This window comes from Mastigoproctus giganteus, chromosome 1 (genome assembly GCF_048544385.1).
Source record: "Mastigoproctus giganteus isolate SK-2022 chromosome 1, ASM4854438v1, whole genome shotgun sequence".
NCBI classification, from domain to species: domain Eukaryota; kingdom Metazoa; phylum Arthropoda; class Arachnida; order Uropygi; family Thelyphonidae; genus Mastigoproctus; species Mastigoproctus giganteus.
In genome coordinates, this window is record NC_143575.1 from 105,625,579 (window position 1) to 105,638,730 (window position 13,152).

General features: G+C 37.6%; 1 protein-coding gene across 4 annotated transcripts in view; it reads right to left on the minus strand.

Annotated features, from left to right (window-relative positions):
• LOC150091076 (SAP domain-containing ribonucleoprotein) overlaps positions 1–13,152 on the minus strand; it is a 195,316-nt gene that overhangs the window by 138,955 nt on the left and 43,209 nt on the right. For all 4 annotated transcript variants that reach the window (XM_090381663.1, XM_090381655.1, XM_090381642.1 and 1 more), the window contains exon 3: positions 5,787–6,178. In XM_090381663.1, coding sequence (XP_090237789.1) covers positions 5,787–6,178 — 392 coding nt within the window. The remainder of the gene's footprint in view (positions 1–5,786; positions 6,179–13,152) is intronic.

Here is a 13,152-nt window from a genome sequence, read left to right on the forward strand (position 1 = left end):
GGTGCCTGGTCTCCAGACACTGTAATTTGCAAACCTTAAGCCTTTCTTCGTAAGAGCAACCCTTTGTTCCATTCACTAATCTTGTTGCCCTTCTCTGTACTCGTTCCAGGGGCTCTACATCCTTCTTAAAATGAGGCCTCCAGACCTGTATACAGTACTCAAGGTGTGGCCTGACCATTGCTTTATACAAGAGGATAATCACCTCCTTATTCCTGCTAGAAAAATTCTTGTATATCATCGACAAGACACCATGAGCTACTCTTGCAGACCGTCGGTACTGCTCAAAAACTTCATATCTCCTGCACAATTACCTCCAGGTCCTTTTCACTCTCTACCTCTGTCAGTGTAGTACCACACAGTTGATACGTTACTCTGGGGTTACTGATTCCCATATGCAGTACTTTACATTTGTCAATATTAAACTTCAGATGCCGCCTCTCAGCCCATCTGCTCGAATTTTCTAGATCCTGTTGCAGCAGCGTGCTGTCATTAGTGTCATTAACAACCCTGCCGACCTTCATATTGTCTGCAAACTTGGATATTAAGCCTGATATACCATCATCAACATCATTAATGAATACAGAAAACAACAATGGACCCAACACTGAACCCTAGTCGACTCCACTAATAACATTAGTACATGAAGAGCAGTGTCCATTGATTACCACTCTTTTATCCATACCAGCAATTTGCCTCCAATGCCACACTGCTCCAATTTGTGCATCAGTATTAAAAGCCATTCTAAGATCCAAATATATGATATCAAAATTATTCTTTGCATCCAGTTCCTTTGTGACTACATAATAGTATCCAATAGTATACTTCCCCTCCGTTGTCCAAGCTATAACTGAAGTCTTGTCTAGATGATCCTGCAGTGCTCTTTAACTGGTGCCTCCATTACTTTCCCTGCAACAGAAGTTAAACTAACAGTTCTGTAATTACCTGTTACCCCCCCTTTGATCCTCCTTTGTGGATTGGGGTCACATTTGCATGTTTCCAGTCCATGGGTCCACCGAGTCCAAGGAAGCTGTCATAATTATGGCTAAGGGTTTGCTTACTTCCTTTGCTGCCTCCTTTAATATAACTGGATAGATTCCATTCACCCCAGGTGCCTTTCTCAATGTCTATCTTCAAAAATTTCTCCTCCACTTTACTCTCAGTTATTAGAAGATTATCTAGCTTACTGCCAGAGTTTAATACACCTCTGGCATTCTCTTCCATGAATAACTCCTCATATGTGAACATAGATGCAAAATATTCATTTAGTTTGTCAGCCACCTGAGCACGATCATCAACAGCTGAACCATCGATATCAAGTGGACCAATCTGATTCATCCCCTTCCTTCTAGTGTTTACATAAGTAAAGAACTCTTTGCTGTTTTTCTTTGCATCCTTTGTCAAGGATTTCTCATAATCTGCCTTTGCCTACCTAACCTCCGTTGTAACTTGGTTACAGACCAGCTTATATCTATCATAGGCTTCTGTGTAACTGTTAATTTATATGTATCCCATGCATTTTTCTTCTCTGCCACATGTCTAATTAGTTCATCCGACATCCATTTAGGCCTAAATCTTGAACAGTGTTTCTTAATTGGTATGAAAAGCCTAGTAATGGGAAGCATTCAAAGATTATTTCTTTAAATGCCTCCCATTTTTGAATTTGCTGTTGGTAACATAATATAGGTTGGTCCCACCATATAGAATTTAAATACTGTCTCAGACCACCGTAGCTACCTTTACGAAAGCAAAAATCCTTCCCTTTACCCTTGATGGTAGTTACCTCTTTGAGTAAATCCCACTTCGGCACACTGTGATCACTGCCACCTAGTGGTTCCTCTATCTGCAGATTCTTAATGCATGAGGAATCACTACTGATAATCAGATCAAGAGTATTACTCCCTCTAGTTGCCTTCCGAACATGCTGGAAGAAGGTAGAAAACAATCATCCAATAAATCCACAAAAGCCTTGCTACTGTATGAGTGACCAACCCACAAATTCCAGTCAATCTTCGGGAAATTAAAATCCCCTATTACAAGACACTCTGATTTACTGGCCCACTATTTCTTTGCACAATTGCTCATTAAACTCATCAGATTCATTAGGCCTATAACACATCTACTCTCATTTTTCCTTTCTCAGTGCTTTTGTCACACCGAACAGACTCAACATTGCATTGTCCACCAACATCAATTGGATGCTTCCTTAGATTTTGTGTTTCTTAACTAACAGCATAACCCCTCTTCCCTTCCTGCCCTGCCTATTCTTTCTGTACACATTGTACTCCCCAAATTCCAATTCTGCACTGATTATGTCTGTGTAACACCACGTCTCTGATATCCCAACAATATCTGCTTTTGATGTCTTGACTAGCACTTCAAACTCATCAAATGTATTAACTATACTCGTAGCATTGGTGCACACACAAGTATACATGCACCTGTTTGTACTCTTAGTTACCCTAACATAGCCCATGTATTTACTTGTTCCACTATGACTCCCAGCAGTCCTGGAAATGTCCACTGCCTTGCTTTCCAGGCTGCTGTTCAACTGCATTTCAATAGAAGCAGTGCAAGAATCACTTTCACCTCTGTCAGCAGCTACTGTTAATCTATTGTCCATGTATCCCCGCAAGCTAACAGTTTTCTGACCCAACTAACTCTGCCTCAATAGTATCAGCAAATATTCTTGCACGAAGGCAAAAGGAGGACCTACAAAGTATTAGGTAGGTAGTCATAATTCAGTGTTCACTCAGTGTAGATCTCATGGAAGAGGTGCAGAGAAAGACAATAAGATTAATCAGAAGTAGTTTACAAAGAAAGACTTCAGTTCTGCAAATTGCAGCATCTGAAACTAGGTTCTTGGACTCAATTAACCGAAAATGAGGACATCATACAGCACAGCATATAGTGATTCTTAATCCCACTCGGCACTTTTGGGGTGAAATCCAATATTAGCTTCAGGCCAACACAAATGCAATCAGTAGCTCGGTGGTTTTCAACCAGAGTGGCGTGTAATTTCGGTTTAAATACTTAAAGTTATTATTATTATTTTATTTTTATTATTTTTTTAATTTATGCATTTATTTCATTATAAAAAGGTGTACGGTATCCATTGTACTGTATCTTTTTAATTTTGTGGTGATCTATAATTGATCTTTATTTAGTAACTCTATATAAAGAATAAAATTATTATATAGGTATATATTAAAAGGTCGAAAACCACTGTGTTAGGTATTTCTTTTGGCCTAGGGGGGGGGGGGGGGTGGAGTGAAAAAGTTACTGGGACACTACGGGCACTGTGAACCAAGAAAGTTTGGGAACCTCTGCAGTAGCTGAACTGGAGCCGCCGTAGCTAGGTGGGCAGGAGCCGCAGTGGCACACGCTTCTTGATTAGACCGGGGTTCGAGCCCATGACCACCATATACGGAGGATGCAGAAAGGTCAGGGAATGACCACTGCATTCCCCTAGAGCAATATGGCCTTAGTTGCTAATGCTCCTAAAAACCAAGTAACAACAACAACAGTAGTCTGAACTAACTATTATGTGGAGAGGGGGGGGGGGGGGTAATGGCCCCAATTACTGTCTTCCCGTTATCAAAAATAGCTTCAGTGCCTTCTGACAAGGATACAGTGTGTAATTAAGGGGAAAGGTGGTCTGACACATTAATATACACTGAGTGATCACTGAATTATGACCACCCCTATAAAAACTGAATACAACCCGTTGACCATATGAGGTACGAGAATGAGGAGTTAGTCGACCTAAGTAGCATAGTTAACTTGTCAGTGGTTCAGTAGGTAGTAAAATTCTGAGCATGATGGCTAAAAGGAAGGATTTATTGGACTTTGATAAAGGACAGATTGTGGATGCTCAACAAGCTGCTGCCTCGAATTCCCAAATGGCTAAACTGGTGGGTTGTTCAAGAGCCGCCATAGTTAAAGTGTACCAGGACTGGCGTCAAAATGGTCAAACAACAACCTGACGGCAAACTTGAAAAGGTCAGCGAAAGGTTGATGTTAGAGGTGAGCGCCCAGTCCGACGACTCGTACAGTCGAACAGGTGCAGCACTGTTGATTACCCAATACAACATGGGCCAACCCGGAACAATATCTAGCATGACCATGCGTCACATGCTCACACATATGGACTATACCAGCAAATGAACCATATGGCATCCTCTTCTAACCAAGGTTCATCAGCATAAAAAACTCACCTGGTGCAAAGAGTATGCAAGTTGGACAATAGAAGACAGGAAGAAGGTGTACTGATCGGATGAATCACGTTATTTACTCCACATCGTGGATGGTCGTGTATTTGGCGTCAACAACACGAGACTCTTCATCCATTATGCATAGTATCAAAAGTGCAGGCCGGTGGAGGCAGTTGTATGGTGTGGGGCATGTTTCACTGACAGGAACTTGGGCTCCTGGTGCATGTGGAACAACGTATCAGTGATCTCTGCTCTCGTCAACTGCTTGCTGACTGTGTACACCCTGCTATGTTACACTTTTTCCCAAATGGCGATGGTGTCTTCCAAGATGACAATGCGCCAAGCCATCGGGCACTTGTTGTGCAGGAATGGTTTGTGGAACATAGTTCTGCCTTCCAGCATATCGATTGGCCTCCAAATTCCCCAGATATCAATCCCATAGAGCACTTATGGGACACTATGGAAAGGCATATCAATTGCTGGATACACCAATCACTTCCATACCTGCATTGTTGACCGCATTACACACAGCTTGGTTGGCCATACCTCCCGAATGCTTCCGTCAACTTGCTGAATCAATGCCATGTCAGATAGCTGCTGTACTGAAGGCAAAAGGAGGACCTAAGAAGTATTAGGTAGGTGGTCATAATTCAGTGATCACTCAGTGTATATTGTAATGATAAAAGGTTCTTTAAGACATACAGTTGTCCAGTTAGTTCTGACAAGCATTCTATAAATTTGGGAATAGACAGAATTTTCTTGGATTTTATTTAACAATTTTAATAATAATGGGCAATGCAATACTAAGAAGCAGTAACAGAACAGAAAGAATATTACACTAGAAATGAAAAGTGATAGCATTTCTTAAGTAGATCATTGAAATAATTTTAATTGGTTATAATCTATCACATATAACTGACAACCGATTGAACATGCTGCTTATATTCAATATCTATAAAAAGATGCACACCATATCCTTATTCAAGAATGTAATTATTCCCTAATTATATCATGATTTCTATGGGAAATATCAATTTTGACTTTGGCACCTTTCCTAGGAAAGTAAGCTGCCAAAAGTCTAAGGAATGCCTTTATGTTATTAATTAAGTGAAGTGACTAAGTTCACAACAGGAGATGTGACTTGTAACAAGAATTGGAGGAACAAACAAACCTTAAGTAGCCATGACTTTTCGGACAGATCACTTAACATTAAAAACTATTTCTAATTTCTTGTATATTTATTTATAATATTTTACAATTATTTGTCCCAAAAAAATTTATTAGGAGGTAAGTAACAATAATTTAAATGTTAAAGAGAACAAATGAATGGTAAGACAAACCTTGAGTATCACAAAAACAGGAAAGGGAGTGAATATATGCAAGACATGTCTGCCATATTGCTCATGAATCATTTCAGTTCAACATATTTTGCACAAAGTAACTGTTGATTTAAAACAAAGTGAAAATTTTCAAATGTACTCAGTTCAAGTTAAATTCAAATTTAAATTATTTTTCATACATCAAAAATAGATTAGCAAATTAAGGAAAAATTAGGATCACAAAAAAGTACAATACCTCTTCAGCAGTCATGCTCTTCAGTGATATGCTGACAACTTTCTTCTTAGTTTCAGTTTTTTCTTCAGATATTGCAACTGGTTCTGCAATAACACTAAATGACAAAGCTCGTTTTAAATTCAACGTCTTTTTTGGAAGTGTTGCTGAAATGTGTGATTCTTTACCTTCATTTTCTATGTTCCCTTTCGTAGATGAAGATAAATGAGACAGTGAATTATGACTTAGTTTTGGGGAGAGCTTTTCTGATTCTGGAGATGATTCTACCGTCGCAGCTAAAATATCTTCTTCACTAATGTCATGCCCAGTGTGTTTTACATCCTCTACAGAAAATGTATCATCTCCTAACATTTCGTCTTCATTAACATCATCATTTGTTTCTAGGCTTTCTAAACCTGATGGAAAATAACAGCTTTAATTAATATGAAATAGAAATAAATACAAGATGTGATCAAAAAAGTTTGGGAACTGACTTAACTTGAAACTGTGGCATTACGGTTAAAGTTGAGATTGGTCGCAACATAATCAGTGATGCATCCAAATATGAATAACACATGAATTATCCATATATCTGCAGTCAGTCTGAACTAGTGGGCACTGAACAGAAGGCATTGTGTGTGTGTGTGTGTGTGTGTGTGTGTGTGTGTGTGTGTGTGTGTGTGTGTGTGTGTGTGTGTGTGTGTGTGTGTGTGTGTTCCCCATTTTAAAACAAGTGATTTTATTGAAAAGAAAATTCACATCAAACCTCATTTCAAGTCATGGAAATGACTTTTGTGGATTTCAAAACAGAAATCCATAAAGTCTTTAAAACAGCTTTCAGACAAGATGCTATACATTGTTTTGAAGGATTTACAACGTTTAAAGAGGATCATGTGTCCATCATCAAAGATGATCCTCACTCTGGCCACACTTCAACTGCAAAAACCAATGATTCAATCACTTGTGTTTGTGATCTCATCAAGAGTATTCAATATTTAACTATCCACGAAGTTCCTAGTGAAATTAGTATTTCTTACAAGCCAGTCTATCAATTTTAACACAAGATTTAGGAATGGGATATATCTCAACGAAGTCTGTGTCTCGCATTCTCACTGATGATTACACATATACAAGTTTCCAGGTCTTCATTAACATACTGCTGACCAACACTGTTTCTTCATTCATCACTGGTGACTAATCATGGGTGTGTATAGCTATGATATGGAAACAAAGGCCCAGTCTTCACAATGGAAAACTCCATCTTCTCCAAGGTTCAAAGAAGTAAGACAATGTTGATCAAATGTGAAGTCATGCGCATTGTATTTTTTGACTCACAGGAGCCGTGTTCATCATGAATTTGTCCAACATGCTTCATTTCCCATATAGTAATTCAGACCCCAGAATTTTTGATCACACCTTTTAATCTAAGATGTAATCATAATTTTGTATGCTACCCCCCCCCCTCAGGAACAGAGAATTTAATCAAAACTCCATATGGTCACAATCTCTTATTCAAAATATAATCATTAAATATATAATTATGCATAAAAATATATCAAAGTTTTCAATGATCAAATACATTCTTTAATAGTAATACGAAGTACTTTGGCAACTAACTCAACAACGTTCTTTTAATAAATCAATTAACTGCAAGTAATTAAAATTAGAATTATGCATTAAAACTGGCCATTTCCAATTTATAGCACTGAGGAAATTTAATTAAAATACAGTATATTATTTCAAACGTTCAATCATTATTTTATAATTCAAATAACTATACTGATTCATATAGAATGTACCCATTATCCAAAAAGTTGCAAAATACTCAATTATAGCATTATATTAACAATTCATTAAGTTATTTTAATATTCATTAAGACATTAAGTTAATTGTAAATGTTATAAAACATTTACAATTAATCTATTCAACATTAGACAAAACTGTTACAGATAAGTAATAAATAAACCATGTACCAAAAGTTGCTTTTTATTATGTTTTTTTTTTTTTTTTTTTTTTTATGTGAACCCTAAACACAAGAGGTATTAGAACCTATAGTACTTAGTACCATACTCGGGTTGGAGGTTGAGAAGATGAAAGAAGATATTTGTTGATATTGGACTTGAACTTCTGCAGACTGTAATTTTCAGGAAATACGTACGAAGGAAGGTTGTTCCAGAAAATGGCAGTTGAATGAATAAACAAGGAAGATGAAAAGTTGGTTCTGTGAATTTGAAGTTGGACAGTAAATGGATGTTGGCTGGTGGCTGCACGTGTTCAGATTGTTTTGATAGAGAGAGCAGGAATTATAGAAGCCAATTCAGAAGAACAGTGCCCATGGAAATATCTGTAGAAGAGGCATGCAGCAGAAACAGTGCATCTATGAGACAGCAAGTGGAGAGACTCTGTTAGAGATGAATCATTAATTAACCTAACTACCCTCTTCTGAATGGAATCAAGAAGCCTGAGAGAGGTTTTGGGTGCACTGCCCCAAATGTGGGAACAATATTCAATGTTAGAGCAGATTTGCGATTTGTACAAAGTGAACAGCTGTTTGGAAGAAAAGTAACGCTGAGAGCGAAAGAGAAAACCAAGTTTTTTAGATGCAGAGGAGGCAATATTTGTAATGTGCTTGTGCCAAGAGAGATTAGAAATCAGGGTAATCCCCAAAAGAGATATATCATTTTGGCCTAGAAATCGAAGTGTCACCAAAGATAAGCATAGGAGCAGAAGAATCCTTTTTGCGAGATATAAGACAAGATTGAGTTTTTGAAGGATTGAAATCAATTAAGTTGTCTTTGCCCCACTGGAGAATTACCTGAAGATCCGCATTTAAGGAATTGGTAGCAGATTTTCGAGAAGTTGAAGCTGATTGAGCAGGGCAAGGTTTCTCAAAATGGAAAGTGGAATGCAATGTGCTATCATCGGCAAAACTATGGATAGGATTTCCAGTCAATGGAAGAAGGTCATTGATATACAAGAGGAAAAGAGTGGGGGAAAGAACTGAACCTTGGGGGACACCGGCATTAGTAGAGAAGTTAGAAGACAGAGAGCCATCTACCATCACCCTCAGTGAGCGATCAGAGAGAAAATTGGATAACCAATTACAAAAAACAGATGATGGAAGCTTGTTTAGAAGACCTTTATGCCAAACACAATCAAAAGCCTTTGAGATGTCAAGAGGAACTGCTTGTGTTTCACCGAACTTTCCCATTGAATTACTCCATAAATGGGTAACATAAGCCAGAAAATCACCAGTGGATCGACACTGATGGAATCCATACTGGCGATCATTGATCAGATGGAAGGTTTCTAGGTAGTTTAAGAGTTGGCGGTTAATTGATTTTTCCATTACTTTAGAAAGAGTAGAAGTAATTGCAATGGGACTATAATTGGATGAGAGGATTTGTCACCCTTTTTAGGAACTGGCTGGATATGAGCAAATTTCCAATAATGGAATAAGAAAGTGAAAAAAGGCGGCAAAGAACAGGAGTAAGTTCAGCAGCACAGGTTTTGAGAACAAATGGAGAAATATCTGGAGCTTTCTTAGCATCAAGATTCGTCAAAATCCTTCTGACATCCTTTTGACGGAAGACCACAGGAAGCATTGAATGGAGCATGTTGAGAATGGTGGGAGATGTTTTACCAAAATCATTAATACATGAGTTGGAAGAAAAATGGAATGCTAGCCAGTCAGCTTTATCCTTGGCTGAAGTGACAACAGAACCATCTGGTTTGGTCAGAGGTGGGAGCAGAGATGGGCAAAAGTACCATTTTCTAATATACAATACCATTTTCTAATATCACTGTCAACATCAAAGTACTAAGAGAAGTATTTTGTTGTCCTACTTTCTTTTTTTAAAAAATTATATATCAATAGTTTCAGATAGTCTGCAATTAAAATTAGCATGACAAATTAAAATTTCCAATTAATTAAATGATTATCACATTACAGAATTCAGATTAATGATCAATAAAAGCAGTTATCAATGGCAAACTACCAAATTTCTAAAAAGTTCTACCATTATTTTTAACTTAATTCAGATAACTGCAATGGTTGATATTACAGAACCGTATCAATTTTGCAATTTGTTAACTGATGTACTCTCCACTATAATTCTAACATTATATTACACTCCATTATGTTAAAAAAAATTTATATCACAAAAACATTTGAATTAATTTATTATAGCTTGGAACATAATGACTACAAATAAGTAGCAACTGTAGTGCTAGTTCAGTAAAACATAACAAAACTAAAAACTGCAATCTTCTTTCTTCATTAATAAAGCTTTAATAATCTAATTCATGTACAAGTTATTGCAATTGCATCATTTCAGTACATAGCCTACTAACTTAAGTAGTTATAAATTGGCATCATTAAGTGGTCAGGGAATGACCACCACATATCCATGGAGCAATATGGCCTTAGTCGCTAATGCTCCTAAAAACCAAATAACAACACAACAACAACAACAGCAGCAGCATCATTAAGTATATCTCATATTGTGAATACCTTCACAACAAGTTGCCATGACATTGCACTACCTTGAATAAGTAACGCTTCACCATAGGAGAAGACTATTGTTACTTATTCCCACCCATACGGCACCAAATGGGTGATCGCAACTGGATTGTCATCATTGCAACACCAGGGTATCTGCCCACACACTGTTGAGGAGCCAATAAGATCCGTAATGGTGACATATGGGTGATGGTATCCGCTGAGAATAAGTAACAATAGTCGTCTCCGATGGTTAAACATTACTTATTCGAGGTAGTGCAATATCATGGCAACTCGTGAAGGTATTCACAATATGAGATATACTTAATGATGCCAATTTATAAGTACTTAAGTAGTTGGCTATGTACTGAAATGATGCAATTGCATTAACTTGTACATTAGTTAAACTCTTTACATAACCTGAGGCTTTAGCCCTAAACTATACTGTAATCTAATTCATAACATAAATTTTTGCCTTTATAAATTTTTAACAGCTATATAAATGTAATAGGGTGGGCCATTTTCCGGTGGATAGCATGCAGCCACAAGTAAGGAGGTTGCAAGTTTGCGACTGTTTGCTTACACAAAAACTGCATGGTCCATTGTGTACTCCTGAGCCAGAAAATCCTGGCTACTCCTAATACCATAGTATATAGAAACAGTCGCTATGAATATGTAAACTCTTATAGCCTCAGCCATCATGAGAATAAATAGAAATTTATTTATTTAAATTGGAGAGAATATAATTTTTTTTTAAGTATTGAAAAACATTCATTTGCAGTGAAGGCAAGTGATTTTCTAACAACTTATGAAATATGGATTTTTGCGCTGTTTCATGTTTCTCTTGTTGCACCACAGAAGAAACACTTGTTAAGCCACCCTAATGAATGAGTTCTTATTTCCAATGATAATGCATCTAACATTTAAAATCCCTAACTTCTCTACAAGTCAAACAATTCAGCTATTATAATAAGAAATGATACCACAAGGAAATTATATTACTTACAATACTAGCAAAACAGTAATAGCATTCACCATATATGCAAGGAAGCCACTGGCTTTTGCTGCACTGGCAAAAAAAAAAAAAAAGTAGAATAAAAAATAAATTATACGATCCCTCATCATATTAAGAGGTATAACAATAAAGTTTCGAGAATAATTAATTTAAAAATTTTATTTTGAAAATTATACAAATATGAGACCATTGCCTAGTCCCCTTCAGACCGTACCATGTTTCCAGCATAGGATCTATTGATCATAACATTTCTGGTATCTGTTTTAATTACATTACGCTACTCTAAATTTCAGAAACTGACTGAAAATGTGTTCCTTTCATGACTCCTTTCAGTCGAGGAAATAAAAAGTCACAAGGAGACAAATCAAGAAAATACGGAGGGTGCTGCACATTGTGATCGATTTTGAAGTTAAAAACTCTTTCACTACAATGGTGGAATGTGCGGGAGCATTGTCATGATGCAAAATCCAAGACGAAGCAATTTCAGGTCGAACCCAGCTGACTTTCTTGCGAAGCCTTTCCAAAACTTGAAGGTAAAATTGTTGACTGACAGTTTCATTAGGTGGAACAAACTTTTTGTGGACGATTCCTTTTCGACCAAAAAAGCAAATTAACATGGTTTTCACTTTTGACTTTGACATTTTGGGTCTTGGCGAGGAAGCTCCCTTCCATTGTTGACTTTGCCTTTTTGTTTTGGGGTTGTAAGCAAATACCAGCTTTCATCCCCTGTAATCATGCGAGAAAGCAAATCTGGAACATCTTCAATGCTTTCCAACATCACCTGAGAATGTTGCACCCAAATTTCTTTCTGCTCATGAGAGGTTTTTCAGCACCAGCTTTGCACACACACACACACTTTCCTCGTCGACAAATTTTCACTCAAAATTAATCTAACACTTTCCCAATTAGGCCTCCGCAGCCGAGTGGTCAGGAGCGGGAGTGCAGTAGCATACGCTCTTTAAATAGACCAGGGTTCAAGCCCCTGTCTGCTGAATACGGTCAATATGCCAACCTGCACTGGACCAGCGTGGCGGATTATGGTCCATTTCCCTCAGCATGAATGTTGAGGAGGCTTCCATCCTCTGCAGTGGGTTGATAATGGCTGCACTTTACCTTTTTTTTTTTTTTTTGGCAATCATTCTTGTGGTTAACCGCCTATCACTTCAAACAAGATCATGCACACGAACAAAGTTTTCGTCGTGTCAAGCCGTGGAAATACGCCATGGATGCTCAGCATCTTCGACGGATTCATGTCCTTCTCGAAACTGTTTTGCCCAATTGAAAATGTGTGGTTTCGACATGGTATCATTTCCATAAAGGCTACACAGTGGGAGGACATAACAGTTTACAGTGTGGCCACTTTGATGGAAACAAAATTATTCTAGAAAATTTGTCACACCTCGTAGGTAACTATCCAGTTTAACCTTTAAATTTATTCCAACTGTCAGCCTCAAGTACGAGGGCAACTTGTTCCAGTAAAAACAACTCACTGGATAAAAGAAAACTTCCTACAAACTAATCTAAACCCCAACCCCTGTAATTTGAATTTATGGCCTCTAGTTCTGAAATTCTTTGTAACAATGAAAATTCCACCTTCATTTTACTAAACCCCTCTCAGAGCCTTATAAACCTCAATCAGGTCTACTCTGAGGTGCCTGGTTGCCAAGCTCTGTGGCCCACATAATCAGAGTCTTTTCTTGTACGGTCATCCTTTCGCAAATCTCACCATTCAAGTTTCCCATCTTTGGATCCTTTCGAGAAGCTCAATGTTTCTTTTCAGATGAGATCTCCATACTTGAACACAGTATTCCAACTGTAGTCTTACAATTGCCTTATACAGTGGGATTTTGACCTCCCTATTTCTGAACAATAA